This window comes from Lutra lutra, chromosome 16, assembly GCF_902655055.1.
Source record: "Lutra lutra chromosome 16, mLutLut1.2, whole genome shotgun sequence".
NCBI lineage: Eukaryota > Metazoa > Chordata > Mammalia > Carnivora > Mustelidae > Lutra > Lutra lutra.
The window spans coordinates 17,380,112-17,400,605 of record NC_062293.1 but is presented as its reverse complement, the minus strand read 5'-3'; the positions used below and the strand labels follow the sequence as shown (position 1 = coordinate 17,400,605).

At 42.0% G+C, this 20,494-nt stretch overlaps 1 protein-coding gene across 1 annotated transcript in view; it reads right to left on the bottom strand.

Moving 5' to 3' along the window:
* NSF (N-ethylmaleimide sensitive factor, vesicle fusing ATPase) overlaps positions 1 to 20,494 on the bottom strand; it is a 151,816-nt gene that overhangs the window by 2,418 nt on the left and 128,904 nt on the right. Inside the window, exons 18-19 of the mRNA XM_047707386.1 lie at positions 4,679 to 4,813; positions 3,465 to 3,578 (exon numbers count right to left, since the gene is read on the bottom strand). Coding sequence (XP_047563342.1) covers positions 3,465 to 3,578; positions 4,679 to 4,813 — 249 coding nt within the window. The remainder of the gene's footprint in view (positions 1 to 3,464; positions 3,579 to 4,678; positions 4,814 to 20,494) is intronic.

The window sequence follows — 20,494 nt, the reverse complement described above, 5'->3', positions numbered from 1 at the left end:
CGCCCCCTTAGCTGGCGCTGTGGGAGGACGCAGCAAGTCGGAGAGGACACGTGTGAGGCCAGATGGCGGCTGTTCACGCGGGGCTGAAGGGCATCCAAGTCCCAGGATTCATCCAACACATGAAAGTGAGACCAAACTTAAACCAATTGAGGTTGAGTAAATGACTAAAAAGTAGCTTATTAACTTTTCATGACCGACACATTAGCTTTTCTTAGTCTTGGTCTTGCATGCAGTTTCTTCTTTGCAATTAATGAAAAAAATGGTTCTGAAAGTAAAAAAAAAATGAAGAGTGGAGTGACTCCCCTAACATGGCTGCTGGATAATCTGGGTCTCCTGTGGCAGAAAAGCATCATGATAGCAGAGCCTGGCTGGCTCAGGCTGGGGAGCATGTGACTCCTGATCTTGTGGGTTTGAGCCCCAAGTTGGGTGTAGAGATGACTTAAAAATAAAATCTTCAGGGGCGCCTGGGTGGCTCAGTGGGTTAAGCCGCTGCCTTCGGCTCAGGTCATGATCTCAGGGTCCTGGGATCGAGTCCCACATCGGGCTCTCTGCTCAGCGGGGAGCCTGCTTCCCTCTCTCTCTCTGCCTGCCTCTCTGTCTACTTGTGATCTCTCTCTGTCAAATAAATAAATAAAATCTTAAAAAAAAAATAAAATAAATAAAATCTTCAAAAAAGAAGAAGAAGAAAAAAAAAAGCATCCTGAATCTAGGAGAAAATAGGGGAATTTTGATTCAGGGAGCCAAGTTTAGGATATTAGTAATTTTCTCTATTCATTTTCCTTTTATATTCATGTTTATACCAATTTATTTAATTATATTTTGTTCTCACTGGTCCTCCAGAGATGTGAAGTTATCTAAAAAATGATCATGAAACACATCTTTAATTCCTCAAGATGAATTTTTATTGTAAGAAACATACCTAACTTTTAAAAAATGTTCCAGGGTAGGAATCTGTTTCCCAAGAGGGAACTCCCTGCCCTCCAGGGAGAGCTTTCAAATGTCGGTGCAGCTGTGAGGAAATGTGCAACTAGATTCCCCCCCAACCACGTTTTGTTTTTTTTTTTTAAAGATTTCTTCTCTTCTATCCCAGAAAAACATCGAACAGAAGTTTCAAATGTAGCAAAGTTAAGAGGTCAGACTACAAAGGACCAAGAAAAAGTGTGAACAGCTAACAAAAGAAATATTTTCCCTCTTTGGGAATAGAATTACATATGAATCAATTGTCAAGTTCTTAAAAAAAAAATGGAACTGGCTGGAACTCAGCTGTAGTCAGTGCTTGCAGGTCTTTGCCCATTAAATATATTTAATATGTGTGAGCAACGACTTACTGACTTGCCTGTAGCTATGGAATTAAAAGTCAAGAGAAAGGGAGGAAAAAAGTAATCTAGATAAATGACTTTATTCCCTCAGGTGACATCCAGTCAGAGCAGATCCTCAGCACTGTGCAAGTTTTAACAGAATCGTGTATCGTGAACAGAGAGGTAACATGACTTATATTCTGCTCAACTACATGCCTCTCCACTTAGGCTCGGTCTCTCTCAGGCAGATCTGAAGAGAACTCACTCAGCTGCACAAAATCCACTTGACAAGAAGGGGTTCAAACTCAGAGGCCTATGAAGTGTCAGTCGCTGAAGATGAGGCCTGAGTGCCCCACTCTCGCTTTCTGTCCCAAACACATGAGAGGCACTGAGGTGATCACTGACCCGCAGGCATCAAAGGAAGAAGGGGTAGGGACTGGAGTGAAAAGCCCACATAGTTTCTCCTATGCAATTATTGAAAAAAAAATTATGCTGAAACCAAAAAAATGAAGAGTAGAGTTGATGATCTCGACAGATTTATCTTTTCCCAAGCGAAGAGCTAATACATCTGTATATGCACCTTTACCAAGGGTAATCCTAAGTCAAGTGATTAGTCTGTAACCTCAATTTACCATTCGATGTGGAAAATAAGTAAATTTCAATCTGGCAGAATGTTCCATACATTCAACTATAGGTTTCTGAAAGCCACAATTCTGTTTTAAAATAAAGGTACCAGTAAAGATTAAAAAGCATTCACTTGGCGTTCCCCCTTCGTTATTGGTCCAAGAGCCTGTTTCCGGTGTAACCGTGGAAGTCAAACTTCACTTCTGCCACCCACTGCTCACAGGGCCAAGAGGGCAGGCAGGCCTGAGCAGTGACACAAAATGCCAACAGCACGGCCAGTCTGTCCAGCAGTGAACTGGGATGGACCCAGGTGACTACAGTTCAGCGAGTACCCGACTGTGTCCGGCTCTGTTCCGGGGACTACGGATTCAAACAGTGAGTAAAAGCCAAGGTCCCTGAACTCACAGAACTTGGCAGGAATACATTTATTATCTAGCCAGTGTGTCAGATAAGGATAGGAAGACACAGGATGGACACGTGGAGGGGTGGAGTTCCCAAAAGAGGAAAAGTAAGTTGTCAGGAGACGTGAAAAAGTTCCAGAGAAATTTCATCTGTTTTTGCCCAGGCGCTGGCCTAGGGCTCGGTCTTCTATGTGATCCTGGATGCTTTAACCCTACAGTAGTTTGCATGAAGTTTCGAGGAGCCCAGCCAGAGGAAAATACAGACACCCTAAGTCTACTCTGTAGAATTCAATTAGCTTGTCCCTTAAAACAAGTCTCCCAGGCCCCTTTTGGTGAAAGACACAGTAGCTTCCAGACCTCTGATAAATGATGCCATCTTCCTTCCATTGATAATTGGCTGTGATCGTGGATAACCCACTGACCACTGGTGGGACACTCAGTACCCTCATCTCTAAAATGCGGGTGGGCAGTGATGACAGAAGAGCAATTGCCACTTTGAAGCCCTTTCTAGTTCTAAGACCTCATGATTCCCTAATTAAAATGGAAAGTAACTTTATAATCTTTTCTTCCATTTGTGAATTTTAAGAAGTTAGAAAAGTATTAATAAGTTATTGTTTGGTCTTAGAAGCAGGCCACTAATAGCAACTTGAGTACAGAAATAAGAGAATTATAACAAACTAATGAAAGCCTTAGCAAAAGGGGCGCCTGGGTGGCTCAGTCATTAAGCATCCGCCTTCGGCTCAGGTCATGATCCCAGGGTCCTGGGATCCAGCCCCATATTAAGCTCCGCATTGGGCTCCCTGCTCGGAGGGAAGCCGGCTTCTCCCTCTCCCACTCTCCCTGCTTGTGTTCCCTCTCTTGCTGTGCCTCTCTCTGTCAAATAAACAAATAAAATCTTAAAAAAGCAAAAACAAAAAGCAACACCTTAGCAAAGGAGGGGCGCCTGGCTGGCTCGGTCAGTGGAGCAGGTGACTCTTGATCTTGGGGTTATGGGTTTGAGCCCCACGTTGGGTATGGAGATTACTTAAAATACAATCTTTAAAACAAAACAAAACCAAACCTTGGCAAAGGACATTGAAAAACCTCTTGGTACGTCGAAAAGCACCTGTGCCTGCATCCCGGGGAGAACGCAGCATCTTACCTGGAGCGACATCTCGATCAACATCAGCAGCTTCTTGATACCTATCCAGACCTTCTTCCCTTTGACTTGCTGCGAGATCGTGGTGCGTTCCTTATCTTTGAAGTTGCCCAAAAGCTACGAAAGCAATAAAAAGGACAAAAGCACTTTTGTAGCGAGTGCATCAACAACATTAGTTAATACTCACATTTATCCTTGAAAGAACAGTGCAGTAAGGACTACCTGACTGGTTCACACTGACAGGGTTTTCTCCTATTTTAAAATCCAACCTGACCTTCTTCACCCCGTTAGGTACAATTAACGAAGGTGAAAACGGGTATCCTAAATCCTGTTTTCCTAGAGACCTCCATTATAATTCAGAGATATGTTTGCTGGGGCCAGGGAGAAAAAAAAAAAAAAAAAACTTCAAACCATAATAAGCATCAGTTAAAAATTTTAACATGTGTCAAAGCAGAGACTAAATTTAAAACCTTACTCAACCTCGGCCCAAGAGCTGCTCGCATAGGTAATCTGGAGATATTTATCGTAGAGATGATTTCTATTTTGTTGGAGTATGCTCCAACTGCATGGGTCTTGAGAATTTTAAGAAGCTTTTACCACTGCTGAACAAATCACTACACACGACATCTTTTCCAGATCTCACCAAGTCACCTGTGTACATTGATATTAATCAAGAGTTTAATGAAGGTTACATTTTTTAATAATTTAAACTCTGTCATCCTCAAAAAATTTAAGGAAACATTTCCATACTATGAACTTGTTAATAAAGCAGTCCCTTTCAACTTTTATAGTTTTGAAGTCTCTGAGGTTTTAATCACTGCGCCAATTTATTAAATGCAAGTAAATGAGGGGAAAGCTATTTGCAAATGACCAAGTTTTCCACATATTGATTACTCTACTGCTCTACCCTCCCCTCCCCCCATTCCGAGTTTCTGGCCCATGTAATCTGCGTGCCTCTCTCCCTGTGGGCGCAGAGTAATTCATTCCTGGCAGGCTGGGTGCTGCCTACACCAAGGAATGGGAGATTCATTCAGTTTCACTAATATTCCTCTCTTCCTCAAAGTCCTGAAATGACTGAAGGTATATCCCAGGTGCCCTATTCCAGGTTAGCACAGAAACCAGGCACCGGGGGCAATGTCCGCCACGCCTCCTTAGCATTAGTCCCAACCCCGACTCCTCTCTAACAGACACTTTGCAATCTGTTGACTCATTTTCACCTCCAGAGCCTCCAACAGCTGCTCTCCTGTGGCAATGTTGGGCACGTGGATGGTGGTGCTGAAAGCATTGAGCATCTCCATCTCCTGAAGGACATCTTTGCGGCTAGTGGTCCCGATGATAAGAAGCTTGCGGCCCTGATCACAGGGAGAAAATGTGTTAAAATGCAGGATAAGACTGGTTAGGAAACTAGAGTAAGCCTGAACAAGATCCATTTATTTAACTGCAGAAATGCAGGTGGTTAGGCAAAAAAATAAAAATAAAAATAAAAAATTAAAAAAAAATCAGAATTTTCCTTGTGAAAATCTAAAGGAAAGTAGCAAGCACAGGATTCAGAAAGGCAACAGCTTCTTCTTGTCATTCACGGCAATAAAATAATGGATAAGTAAGTCAGAGAGACATACAAACCAAATAAAAAGATACTGACTTATATGCTGTAATCCATTTCTGACAGCCAAGATGGTGTACGTATGGTGGAGACTGGAAAAAGGGAGATGAATGAACTGGAAGTCTGTATCACCCACTTAGCAAAGATTTATAATGCTTTTAAGAAGGAGCAGGATGGGGGCTCCTGATGGGGGCGTAGTCAGTTAAGCATCTGACTCTTGGTTTTGGCTCAGGTTCTGATCTCAGTCATGAGATGGATGGAGCCCCTGCATCAGGCTCTGCACTCAGCATGGAGTCTGCTTGAGCTTTTCTCTCCGTCTGCCCCTCCCGCTCACACCCTCTCTCTCTAAAATAAAAAAAATTTTTTAAAGGAGTAGGTTAACAATAATTGTTTACATTTATGCAATACTTACCTATAAAAGGCAGGGTGCCAAGTGCTTTACATAACTGTGTCACTTAATATTTTAAAATTTCAGTTTTTAACCCCAAAAGATACAAAAAATGTTTAAAACCTATAGCAGTCCTACGCCACCATTTCTGATTCCCTCTCTCCAAAGGCAATCATTTTAAACTCTTAAGCTTTTCTTCTTGTATTTACTTCCTTTTCTTTAAATAACAAGGTTATACCACTATTTTTAGATCTTTATTTTAAGCTTTAAATTTTATTGACCACCTATTATTGAAGATGGGAATTTAATATTATTTTTTCACAACCCCCCACCCTGTGCCCCTTTTCTTGTCCTTCCCTTCCAATGTGGTTATTTCATAGTCTTTGAATAAGGCTACATTCAGTATTTATCATGATTATATAAATATGATTGACAGCTAAACCATGTAATATACTATTACATTTCCTTTCCTAGGAAACATTTTGTATTTATTAGACTAAAGTAACTGCCATTTTCACCCTCAGCTTAGTTGACCAAGTACCAATTACAAGTTCATCCCCAAACAAACACAACCACGAATATCCTTTCAGGACATTCAAACATGTCAGAGAATTTTAAAGTTTGTTTGTTTAAGACATCCCCCTCCTAGAGCCCTCTATTCTCAGAGAGTCTGGATGGATTGCTGCTGCATAGCTGCAGTTCTAGAACTTTCTTCTCTTCTGTTAGATCCCCTACATCCTGGTCTGTCTTCATTCATCCCCTTTTCCACGGTGCACCTACTTCAATAACTTCCTGAGAGAGGGTGCACAGGAGGTAAAAATGCAAAGACTTTGAACATCTGGAAATGCTTTTATTCCACCATTTATACTGTCTACTCAATACCTGAGAGTTCAGTAGGCATAGAGAACAAGGCTAAAAATAATTTTCCCTCCAGAATTTTGAAGGCATTATTCTATTGTCTTTTCATTCTCAGTGGTGCTGGCTAGAAGACTGATATTATTCTCTCTCTCTCTTTTTTTTTTTTTAATTTTAAAGGACCTTCTCCTTACCTTTATATTCTATAATTTTAAAATCACACACCTTGACGTAAGTCTTTGCTCATTCTGCTGATGCTAGATGGGTCCTTTCTAACCTGAAAAGTGATTCAGTTTTAGGAAATAATCTTAGATTATTTCTTTGATATTTTTCATTCATTTTCTGTGTTTTTCTGTTTTGTTTTTGTTTTTTGGGGGGTTTTATACCCCTCAACCCCCCGCCCCCAAACCTCCTTTAGTTGCATACTGGTCTACTAAGACTAAGTTTCTTTTTTTTTTTTTGGCTCCTGGTTTTTACCTTTCTCTTTCAAATACTTTTTGGGTTAGTATCAACATTATCTTCCAACCTTTATATTAAGTTCTTTCTATAATATATTTTCATTTCTAAGAGCTCTTTCTTGTTTCTTTAATTTTTTTTTTTTACTATGTCTTATTGTATTTAATGGGTATGATACCTTACTTTAGATTTGTGTGAATATTACAGATTTTGTAATGTTTTCTTCTGTTCTCTGCTTTGTCTTGTCTCCCCGGAGTTCCTTTATTTCCTATTTGTTCACTGGAGCTTTCCCTCGAGGATCTGGTGATTGCTGGATGACTATTCAGATTTAAGAGCTAAACTAGTGACTTAGAAGCTCTTAGTCTGAGGGCTTCACTACAGGATGATCAGATAAGACTTGGCTGATGATTGGGGGTCCTTCAAAGGTCTTCCTGAAGGTTATAAAGCCTAGTTTCCGGCATACTGGGAGTCGATGTGGGAAGGGATCTGGGTCTCCCACCATTCAATATGGAGACTCCCATTTGCTACTTGCAGAATGGCATCTCTTCAGATCAATGTCTCATTTCATGTTTGTATAATCCTGAGAATTAAGTACTTGTATTCTCTCTGCTTTACTGACGGAGCCATTGAATCTCACAGATACAAGTAATTTGTTGAAGGCCGAATAACCAATATATGATGGATCCAGGAATGGAAGCCAGATCCAGAATCCAAAACTGTATACTGCTGTTCTTGAAGAAGAAAACCATATTTTAAAAAACATTTACTTGGAAAATAGGAAAGGAGTGCATTTTAAACTATGTCATGAGATTTATGGTACACACTTACTCCAAAGATAAGCCTTTAATACAATCATTAAACCTATTCATGGATCTTAGAAACTCAGGATATTAAAATGAGAAAATAGGGGTGCCTGGGTGGCTCAGTCAGTTAAGCATCTGCCTTCACCTCAGGTCATGATCCCAGGGTCCTGGGATCGAGTCCCACATGAGCAGGGAGCCTGCTTCTCCTTCTCCCCCCATTCCTGCTCTCTTACCATCTCTTTTCCAAATCAATGAACAAATAAAATCTTTAAAAAAAAAATCAATGAGAAAGTAAATTATTATGTGAAAATTAAAACAAACGCAGGAAAAGATGTTAGGAAATTGTCGATCGGATGCCAAAACAGTTTCAGTTTGGGTTTTGTAAACATTATACCACTACAATCAATAAGGCAGATCATGCATTCTCAGTCTTATTCACTGTGTTTGTCCACCTACTGTGCCAATAATGGAAAACGAACCAACAAAAACAAAGGAATATCAGAGAAGCAAAGTCAAGACCTTCTGGCACAGTTAGAGGCTGGCATACAATGACTATGCAAAGACCATGGGACAGTATTCCTGGGAAGTATACAGATTGAAGGATAATCATTATTATCATTCAAGAACTCAACTAGCTAAAAATCAAACACATTATCAACAGACCTTTATCAAGCTCCTAGATGAATCTGGAACAGACCCTGTATATATAGAGAGACAGCTACAAAAGAGGTAATGAGGATACATTATGGGCAGGTGGGGGGTATTATGCACAGGTCGTCATGGTAGAGGGAGGGAACACGTGGCAGAGAAACATCTGTTCTTCTTCTGGAATCGAGTCTTAAGGAACGAGTGGGTTGACTAGAAAGATGAAGGGGAAGGATATTCCAATCCAGAAGGAGCAGAAATACATAAGTCTGAGGGCAAAATAATAAAAACAAAAACTGGGGAGTCGGGGTAATTACAAACACACAAAGATATACACATTTCTACTATCACAGAATAGTACTTTAACATTCAACGCTAAATTCCATCTTTAAACTTAGGAACACAACCCTGAAGGCTAACAGATGCTAAGGGCCAACACAGGCTAGTATGTTGTCATTACAATGAAAGGCAACTGTCATCTCTCCTTTTCCTGAGGTTTTTAATGTTTTATAGCTTAACACTCAAACTCCCTCATCTTGTCTCCTCTCCAGGAGGGCCACACATTGGCCCTAGAAGAAAGGCCTTAAGGAAGAAGCTTCTTAGTCACTCCAGAAAGCAGGAATTGCCATTTTCCAAGTGAAACTTTCTCTTACGTTTAACCATGACTATGCTCTTTGGAGTGTTGAAAGACTGGGAAACGTACAGCAACTTATAATGGAAACACTAATTTATGTTTTGCTCTACTCCTTGTTTAACAAGACTGCAAACACTGCAGAGAGGTCACGACCCAGGCAAGTTCAGGCCTTGACTTGTAAAGCTCATCTTTACGAAAACACCGAAAATCATTACCAAATAATTAAATTGTGCTGGGTCATTTTGTCTATTAATTAGTGGTAATGCTCATGAGGAAGCTTTATCATGAAAAAACAACTCTGAGCGTTAATGTGGTAAATCATACTGGAGAACATTCTGGATGAAAAGCTGCCAGCAGCACGTAATAGGAAAGCTGGCTTTAAAAAATAAAAGTAGAGTTCAACCCAAGAGGGGAAATCCAACTTGTTAATGTGTGGCTACTAGTCTTAAGTCTACAGCATGGAAACATGCCCCTTGATGGAAAGAAAAAAAGTAGAATGATAACTTATTTGAAGGAGAAAAAAAGAAATTGTTTCCAGCATACTCTTTACTGAGATTTGCTAGTTCCTGATATAATAAAGAACGGGCCTAAATAAAATGATTATCTGCCAATCGGATTATGATAAACATTGTTCCAAGGTTAAATAAGTATTAGTTAACTAATTCTCAGTGCCATAAGAAGCAACTCAGGTGAAAACATTTCCATGAAAAAGGCAGGGCTCAGTCAGGTGTTGATCCTTCAAAAAACCACTTCTTTACATGATGAAGAATGAACAAAGTACTAAGCAGTATCTAAGCCTTTTGCCACACAAAGGACTAACCAGATAATCCACACCCTTTCATAGGTCCTGCCCATTGATTGGCCCCAATAAACTGATTTGTAACAAAAGTTCATGTGGAAGAAAGCTTTTTTTTCTTAAATAAAAATGCCACCAATATAATACTGCAGTGGAATGGAAGGGCTGATTTTAACCTGTGAACAAAAGTAAAGTCAGTTATGCAGTAAAAGAAAGGCCATTCTTTCCATATCATTCAATGCTGGGCAAGTGTAATACACCCTCGGTAAGAAGAATTAACCGGGAACAATCGGGAACCCTGAAATGGATTAAGAAGTGAGTTTAAAAGTGCAACTCAAAACTGCTGAGTGCCGGGGCCTTAAACTTTATTTTCTGATTGTTAAGAGTCTGAGGGTTTTTTGAGAGAGAAGATTTTCAGAATGGAAAGAATTTATAAACCCAGTAAGTAAAAGACTAGTCAGTCAGATCATTAACAAGAATTTATTCTGTTCAGGTATTTATGGAATTATGAGATTTGGTTTGTGCCCTCAAAGTGATTACAACTTAGCTGGGAAGAGCAAATGCACATTCAGGGACCAGTACCAAGTAACACATCAGCAAACACAGATTTATAATGGTCGAGGGGACGGAGCATAAGGGGACAGTTTCCTTGGAGTCGGGGCATCTAGGAAGATTGCCGTAGTCCCGGGGACTCACGGACACAGAGGAGGTCCTGGAGGAGAAGGGACGGGTCTCTTAATGCTACTAAATCCTATGTGGGTGGTGGAGGCAGCTGAACCAGAGAGTTCAAGGCTGAAAACGAAGGCTTTTTAGAGAGGGGAGTGGGCAGCCACTGAAAGGAAGACTCGGAATGCTTAACTAAGGAAGGAGATCTGATATAAAAAGCAACAGGAAACTAAAGAAGGTTCTTGAGGAGGCAGAAGAGTGAGGAAGAGAAAGAGGATCCTGGCAGCTCCCGGCAGGACAGTCTAGGGGCCGGTGGACAGCGACGTGCCAGCTCTCCAAGTCAGCATGCCCAGGAAGGATCTGCACCTCCCTCGCACCCCCCCCCCACCCCGACCCCAGAGACCTCACACACACGATGTCCTTTTTATGGCAAGCCCAGGGGCAGACGGCAAGGGAGGAGCGACAAGTCTCCGGATGGATTGGTGGCTTGGTACAGGAGCAAAAGGACTGGCTCTGTCGCTCACAGCGGTGTGGTTTGGAGTAGATTATTTCACTTCTGAGTACCCGTCTCCTCTTCGATCATAAAAATGGGATAAAAATCCTACCCACCTGTCAGAGTAGAGTGCTATTGGGGGCGGGGGGCGGCGAAGGCTGGCGAAGGGGAGTCATTCAGAGGAGGCGAGAATGAAAGGAGGCGCGAGCTTGAATGAAGGGTCTTGAAGGGAACTGACAGAGCATCCTGTGTAGGAGGTCAGGACTCCCTAACGCGAGGTGAGGTCAGGGTTAGGTTAGGTGGGCAAACAGCGGGGTGTCTGCAAATCTCTCTCCTCCCGGCCCAGGGTCCTGACAGCCAACGATGCACAGGGAGCGCCTTCTCCCAAGATTCACTCTCAGGGGGAGAGCAGAGCCCCAGTCTTCAGTTGACTAGGGTTCCAGGGAGGCCCACATGAGGTCTGAACTAAAGACCCACCATCACCTTTAGGAGTTGGGGCAGGGGGTGAGAGTGAGTGGCCTCAGCAAGAGGCTTCTGAGGGAGAGGCCAGTTCCGGGCAGGGGTGTGAAGAAGCATTCCCAGTAAGCCGTGCTTTACTCCCCGACCTACCTAGCCTCAGTCACAGTCATCAGTGAAAATGGGAAGAATTTCACATACGTCTACTTCATTTGTATTATTCAACACAGAGATGTTTTAAAAAAAAAAACAAAAAACAAAAAACATTCTACCCACCACAGTTCTTACACAGCTTTATGGCTGCCCTTAACTGCAAGTCTGAATCTCCTTCCTAGCCCGTCGGCTCCCTGCAGGTATGGAGCCCTGTTTTATTCATCTCGGCCCTGGTGGCCGTTAGCGCAGCATCCCCGGCCACAGAAGCCACTCCTGCGCTCCCTCCACCTAGAATGCTCTTCCCTTATACGACTGACCACCTGATTCTCCCCCTGACATCATGGCATTGCTTGATCGTCACCCCTTCCGCAGGCTCACACAGCCTGCCATGCTCCACCATGTAGAACTGCAGACCCCCCTTCTTCCGTTCCCTTCATCCTGCTCTCTTACCCCCAGGATGGATCCCCTTTTAACATGGGAAATACCTCACTCGTTTATTGTCTTCACTTAGTATTGTATTTATTGCTGGTCTTCCTTCAGGAGGACAGGATTTTTGTCTGTTTGGATCTATTGATATGTGGTGGGGGGGCTAGAGTACATTTGCATTGAATGAATGGTGAAACGGTAATCTCAGTGCAGACTTTGGGGGTGCAGATCACTCCTTCCTCATTACATTCCCTGTTCCCGCCCTGGAAAAAGGCACGTGATACCAAGTGTTCAACAGGAAAATAACGACCATTTCAGAGTCTATACCTTGGAGCCCCCAATGGGGAATGCGGTAACAGGTTTTCAAGAAAATAATCTAGAATGAATGGCATCTACACCTCATTTACAATGTCGGCAGATACCAGGAAGGCTGTCATCTCTTTGTTTCAATTAATCAACTCATCGGATGCATAGTTAAGCTACGGATCAGATAATACAGATTTCACTGACGGGGAAGAGAGGAGATTCATTAGAAGGCATTCATTCAAGCTAGTGGAACAACAAGTGTTATTAAGCATCTCCTATAACTCTTGGTTTCCCCAAAAGAAGGGAGAAAATGAACGACCATTCAAAACAGCCAGTAGTCAGGATAGTAAAAGGAGAGGTTGGGGCCTCTTTGCATATTCTGCATGCATTTCTGATTTCTCATGCTCAAATGTCTGGTAACTTTTTTTTTTTTTTTTGTGGTTAAATATTTAAGTTGAATACCAAAAGAAGGATGTTTCACATAAATCATGCTACAGCCAGGCAGACAACTACACTTAAAAACTCTCCATTAGGTTTTCCCCTGGAGCAAATTCTTAGTCTACTTTGTCGGTCTTTGTAACCATCCTCGTGGTGCTGTGAGCGAGGCAGAGGACAATAAGGAGGGGAATTCATGATGCAGACTGAGTATGAAATGAGAAACTTCACCCCAAATAATTTAAAATAATTACTATAGGCAAGAGCAGATCACTTTATCATATTACATAATATTTTAGTATCAATTTGTGAAAAAGATAGTGAATCATGAGGTTTTATACCTGAGTAGCTCTTGAAGATGACCTCATATTAAAGATGACCTAGTCTTCCCCTGGTTATTTTGTAGATGAGAAACCTGGGATGAGAGGTGAAGGGACCTGTCTGTGGCTTTTATATCCAGGCAGGGAGCTGAAGCTAGAGTTCAGGCCTCTTAGACATTTCCATTATGCTTTGCTGCCCATTGTTCTCATCTGTGCAATTTTTAACTCCTATCAGCAATGGCTGATCTCTTAATTATGAGTCAGGGAGATACATCACCTAGGAATTATGATCTCTGAGCTCTTCGACGAAAAGTTTAAATTAAGAAAATAAAGCTGGACTGACTATGCCACAGTATTCTTAGTGCCGAAAGGAATAGTTCTCATCAGAAACTGAACTAAGATGACCACTGATTCATTAGCAGATCCAAACTCCTTAGTCTGACACCCACAGGAAGTTTCCTTCCCTTTCTAGTCGTTTAGTTCGATGCGCCCTACCTTTGTGCTCTAACCAGGTCAATTTTCTTCTTCCTTCTCATTTAATTTCTACCTCTGTGACTTTTATCCACAGCCTTCCTCTTTACTGAAACGCTTTCCAGAGTTTTCTACCAGTTCGCAATGATGTCTTATATCCAAGATATTTCAGAACTTGCCTTCTCTCCACACTCTGCCCTCACTTAACCCAACACAAGTCCATGGAATCCTGCAGGCCCCAACCTTTTCGAACACGGATCAACATGCCCTCACTTACATGGAAGCCACTCGGCTGAATAATTCCAGCTATCCAGAACACAGAGCCAAGAAATAAGCAAAAATCCTCTAACTTCTAGCACCAAAACAAAGTGAAATTCAAGTGATTTTACTCACTGCTACTGTCATCTTACCCATTAGGCACAGTGAGCACAGTGGCCAGGGCCCATAAAACTTGGAAGGGCCCACAAAAATATTCTTTTTTTTTTTTTTTTAAAGTAGGCTCCATACCCAGTGTGGAGCCCAGTGTCGGACTTGAACTCACAACCATGAGATCAAGACCTGAGCCACGATTAAGAGTTGGATGCTTAACCGACTGAGCCAAGAAGGTACCCCTCTATTTTCTTTATTTTTCAACTTTTTAATTTTTTTTTTTAAAGACTCCATTCATTTATTTGATAGACAGAGATCACAAGTAGGCAGAGAGGCAAGCAGAGAGAGAGGGGGAAGCAGGCTCCCCGCTGAGCAGAGAGCCCGATGTGGGGCTTGATCCCAGGACCCTGGGATCATGACCCGAGCTGAAGGCAGAGGCTTTAACCCACTGAGCCACCCAGGTGCCCCTCTATTTTCTTTTAAAATCAGAAGAAAACAAAGAACTTTCAGGTCAAAGAAAATGTTTTGTTGTTATTGTTATTTTTAAAGATTCTATTTTATTTTATTTCATTTTTATTTATTTTTTTAGGTGGGGGAGAACCAGAGGGAGAGGGAGAATCTTAAGCAGGTTCCACACCCAGCACAGAACCTGACTTGGGGCTCGATCTCATGACCCTGAGATCATGACCTAAGCCAAAATTAAGTCGGACGCTCAACTGAGCCACCCATCCGCCCGTAAAGATTTTACTTTTAAGTAAACTCTACACCCCAACATGAGGCTCAAACTTACAACCCTAAGATCAAGAGTCACGTGCTCCACTGACTGAGCCAGTCAGGCACCCCAAGAAGATGTCTGAAATACCAACAGCTGGAGAATAAAAATTCTGAATGTTTTTATGGAGAAAAGGACCCATGTAAGTCATAATGTGGCCCTGCACACAGGAAAACTCCTCCAACTCTTATGGCCTGGTTATTCCTACTTTACAAACATCTCACGAGTCCCAACCCTTTTTAGTTCACAGTTGACCAGAGGCAGCAAATTAGAAAAGCGGAACCATCAGAGGTAGGTAGGCTAACACAATTCAATGGGATTTTGCAAGTCAGAGCTAACGGTAAAACCACTAAGAACAAGGAAAGGTACCAAAAAACTAGAACAAAACAAAAGAGGCCCTGGACGTATTTCATGACCGCCTGGACAGAGCTGTACACATCCCAACAGTTCCTGCTGTCCCCCATGATATTTCTGACCCGTGTGATTACTATTTGTAATGATGATCCTTATTCTTTAACACAGTGCAGACACCACAAATGTATGTAGCAATTTTTCCTCTTAAAAAAAGGCTAAAGTGTAACAATACAAATTTTAAAGAGGTTAAGCTTTCATCATTCGAAAAAAATAAGGTTTTTGATTTGTTACGAATTCCTATTCTTGTCTCCAGGGAAAATGAATACACCGTAGGAAGCCTGAGGTAAGTAACTGTACACAAAATATATCCTTACATTTCCAAGTACCAGGTAGTGTATAAGTAATAAAAATTTGCTAATTCTGGCATAGATGCATCTTTTACCATCTCTCCTCATTCCTTCCGAGCTGGAATTCCTTACCGTGGCACAATGGCCCTGATAAGTCCCGTTCTAGTCATCTTTCAAGACCAAGATCAAGAACGCTTTGTGGAACATTTGCAGATTTTCTCAGTAAGATGGGCTGTGCTTTCCTTTGTATTCCGCTGGAACCAACACAGCTTATAAAACTTAATCAGATACATCATGTTCACACATGTCTCTCCATCACTGGATTGTGACAGGGACACTAGACTCAGTTAATTAAAAAAAACAAAAAACAAAACCTTTCCTAGGTAGATGAACTAGAAAGAAATATGCAGCTCTCCTCGCCCCACCCAGCAAAGCCCCAGCACCTTATAGAAGTCACTCTCAGGGCTAAGGCTGCCAGATAAAGCCCCGAGTGTGCCCCAAACACTGCATGAGATAGACCAAAAATTATCTGATATCTTTCTGGAATTCAGATTTAACTGCGTGACTTTTATTCTTATCTACCAAATGCAGCAACCCCACTCCAAGTGGATGCAGCCCCACACCACGGGGCGGACGGCTTGGTGAGCAAAGGGTGGGCTGGATGTTAAATCTCAACTGTCACTCTACTTTGCTCACCAATTGCACAACTGACCAGTGGTGCTGGATCGTCAGCTCTTTGAGGGCAGGTACAAGTGTCTCATTCATCCTTTATTTTACAGTGTGGAACAGATGCTTATTAAATACACATCCTAGGGAAAGCATATATTCTGTAAAGTAATATTTCAAACTTGTATGTCAAAAGAAATATTTTTGGATGGGGGGAAAAACCTTCCCATTGCCCTTCCATGGAACTTAATACAATTGTCACCATCTATCTTCATCAACCTTGGTTGCACTGGCATTCCAGCTTCATAAGAGCCTACTGGAGGCACAACACTGAGCTGAATGCCAGGTGGGTCTCCACGGACAACTGTGAGAGGCATGAGACATTTTCACAGTTTTCCTCTCAGGACCGCAGGGCGTCTTACAGACCAGACCTTAAATTAAATCAGTCTTACAAGAAAAAACAAGGTTCAAAAAAGAAATTATACATAGACAAGCTGAGAGACAAAGGTGCATTCATTTAACCCTGTTAGTTGAAGAGCAAATCAGCTGGAAGGATTGAAATTAAAGAATTTTGACAGTTACATGCTGCTGGTAAAAAATGAAAACAATCGTATACACATTAAATTTTTCTTTTTTCCTGATTATAAAGTAACAAATGCTTACTGTTGAAAATTTATAAACTGTAAGAAGCAATAAAGCAGAAAAAAAAATCACCTATAATCCTACCATCTAGGGTACAGCAGGTGCTTTTAAGATGGGGAAATAATAGAACTTCCTTTGGTTTTTATTTTTGACCGCATTCTTCAAAAAATTTCCTTTTTTGTGTATGTTCTAAAATGAACATCATCTGATAGAATAAGAGATGTAGTATTAAAAGGTTGGGAGGGAAAAAAAAAAAAGGTTGGGAGGATAAGCTCATATGCTTTCTTTACTGGTAGGGGTACGCATTCAAAAACCTGGAGGGCCACTGACAGACATAAAGACAACCATAAGGAACAATTTCGGCATTACACCCCCTCACCCTCAGTCCTTTTGTCTTTGACTGAAATCACACTCGGAGGGTAACTCAGGATTAAGTGAAAGGTGACTTGAGAGTTATTCTGGCCGTTTCTGACACAGGCCCAGTTTATAGAGACAATGGGTCACGAGCTGGGTGGCCAGAATTTTCCATCTGACTGTGGTCACCTGGTTATTTCTCTCCGTCCTTCCTTCCCATTATTGTCCCTCTTATTCTGGAAACTGGCTCCCATCTTCCACTTGCTCCGAGGCTGGCTAAGGCAGGCAGGGGCTGCAAGTCGATGACTGGCAGAGAAAGCTGCTACGCACTTTCTTCCCAGTTTCTAGGGCTGGTTTCTTCGGCAAGAGCCACCTGGCGCCGAGCTCCTTTGATAAGGGTTGGTTGCTTTGTTGGTTTTATATATTTTTGTGTGGGGAAAGACAGAGTCAAAGTTTTCACGGAAGTGAATAATAAAGTAATGGCCAAGTTGTGCTTTGTAGGTTACAGAGAACTGCAATAAACGCTTATTAAACTCTCACATTCTTAACCTCAGTAATACTATTGTTCCTATTCTAGAAAAGTAGAAAATTGAGGCTCAGATGTGACTGGATTCAAATTCAAGTCTTTGGATTCTAACTCTTGTGCATTATTTACACTGCCAATGCCAGTTCTATGTGTAGTTAAGACGCACCATTTTCAAAACACCCATTTGTAGTAAGTACTATCATCCACGTAGCCTAAATGGTTTAATAAAAAAAAGGGGGGGGGCGCCTGGGTGGCTCAGTGGGTTACAGCTTCTGCCTTCGGCTCAGGTCATGATTCCAGGGTTCTGGGATCGAGTCCCGCATTGGGCTCTCTGATCAGCGGGGAGCCTGCTTCCTCCCTTCCCCTCTCTCTGCCTACTTGTGATCTCTGTCTGTCAAACAAAAAATAAAATCTTTAAAAAAAAAAAAAAAAAAGGAAGGCGAAGTCAGGGCCGCTCAGATTGTCTGGCGCCTGCTTGTGGAAGCCCACTTTCCATCCCCGAGTGTGAGGGGTACGGAAGGTCTCAAGATGAACATGTGGCTTCAGACCACGTAATGACTTAACAAGACCAAGACTTCATTCCGTCTACTTCCCAATAGCTATCAGGAATCTTGACGGACTGCTCTGGACCTTCTGTAAGATTCCTCTCTCGCTCTTCTTCTTTTTTTTTTTTTAAACAACTTTTTTAAAAAAAAGATTTTATTTATTTATTTGACAGACAGAGATCACAAGTAGGCAGAGAAGCAGGCAGAGAGAGGAGGAAGCAGGCTCCCTGCTGAGCAGAGAGCCTGATGCAGGGCTCAATCCCAGGACCCTGGGATCATGACCTGAGCTGAAGGCAGAGGCTTTAACCCACTGAGCCACCCAGGTGCCCCTTACTGGCTCTTCTTACCCAACAGTTGTTATGCCACACAGTATAAAGCCCTAGGAAATCTCCAAAGATCTGTGCTCTTGTTTCAGGGACAAAAAGTCAGGAGGGAAGCTGTGAGACACTAACCTGGTCCACCCTAATTTAGGAGAACAGGAGAGCTTTAGTCACAAGCAACAGGTGGCTGTAGGGGAAAAGCAAGTAGGTGGGCCAGTCCTTGGAGGCTGAGGATAAACGTAACAGGCAGTGTCCTCAGGGATCTAACAATGGCCAGAAGCCCCGTTCCTCCCTTGACTCCTTACCCTGCTCAGCCCTGAACTTCCTGTCTCTATTTCATTCTTCGTTTATCACAGGGATCTCTAATCCTCAGACCAGAGTACTTAGGAAGCTTCTAAATTCCAGCACATGGGAGAGAGGGAAGCAGGGCATACTTAAGTTTTCCCAGTACTGTGAATGAGGGAGACTGTGAATGAGGGAGTCTGTGCCTGGGCATTCCAGGTTGGAACTCCAGCTCACTTTCTGATGATCTGCTCTATACAGCAGTTGCAGTCTTTAGTTTTCCCATCTTACAGGCTAAAAAGATTCTGTGGACCATCCAAAGGCACCTCCTTTCTTTAAACAAACAAAGTGGAAAATCTAGTTCCAAACAACAGTCTTAATGAAATACAGACCCTCTAAGAACGTTGGAACAGCCACAAAACAGGAACAGAATCAGAGATGGTCAACCCTTGGCACCAAGCAATGGGAATATTCCAGTCAAGAGAACATCCATTCTCTTTTCAAAGATGCTGGGTTAAGACTCTATAAATCAATCCTTTACAGACGCCATGCTCTGTGGACAATGGCAGATTCCTACTTTTCAGTAACTCCATGCTCTTCACGAGAAAGCATCAGTACCTTCTATCTGCGTAGCCCACAGGGTTACAGAGGACCTCCTGATACATTATCTTCATTGGCCCTCAGTGGGGTAGAGGCAGGGAGAATTACCTCCATTTTACAGATGAGGAAACAGACCAAGATTTTAAGGGACTGGTTCAAAGCTGACTGAGCTAAGACTCAAACTTAGGTTTTCTGGCTCCGATACAAAGAGCAAGGTCTGCAGACGGGGCTCCGCACAAGACCCACACCACTGCAGAATACTATGGTACTAAAATCAATACTTCTCTAACCCTGAGGTCATGTCACAGTAAGATATTTATCGCAGCAGGGCTTGGTGAAGATACTCTGGCAGGGAGAGAATACTGTGCCTCAGCGCCATTAGCAGTTTCCCAATGATTAAACTTCAGATATTTAATTCTGAGTTAGCTGAAAATGGTGCCTACAGGTCTTATAGTTTTTTATATCCATTAATACCTATTATAGGTGTGCTCTCCCAAACTCAACAAAAACCCTATTTTGAAAACATGCTTTTTAAAGGTCTCTTTTGATTTATTTATTTTTTATTTTATTTATTTTTTTAAAAGATTTTATTTTTTTGACAGAGAGAGAGGCAGAGAGGCAGGCAGAGGAAGAGGGGGAAACAGGCTACCCACTGAGCAGAGCGCCCGATGTGGGGCTCGATCCCAGGACCCTGAGATCATGACCTGAGCCGAAGGCAGAGGCTTAACCCACTGAGCCACCCAGGTGCCCCTATTTATTTTATTTTTTAAGTAGGTTCCACACCCAACATGGGGCTTGTGACCCTGAGATCAAGACTCACATGCTGTACTAACCGAACCAGCCAGGTGCCCCTGAAAACATGATGGTTTATTCAGCAGGTATCTGTAGCATTGTTTTATAAATGGACTCACCACATTTCTTTCACTAGTTTTTATGTAACTGAAATCATTCTATATATATATATATATATTTTACATAGAACTTTGAGACAACTACTATACTAAGCAAAGTATAGAGAATTTTATAAAATATCGTAGCCATCTAATGTCACTGACTTAATACATGGAAAAACTGGACTACTGAACTGTCAACCATCATACAACTTTTCTTCAACAAAGCAGTCCAATGCACAAGTCATCACATCAATGATTACGATTAATATGTCTGGCAAAATGACTACACCTCTTTCCTAAAGTGGTTCTACATCTTACTGAGTCATATTGTAGTCATTAGCCGGAGTTAATTTTGAACAGATAGATGGGGAGATACTCATGTTTAGGCCTGCACGATCTGGAGTCTCTTCCATTATCTTCTTATTTCGCTGAAGCAACCCAAAGGCTGAAGAGTTGC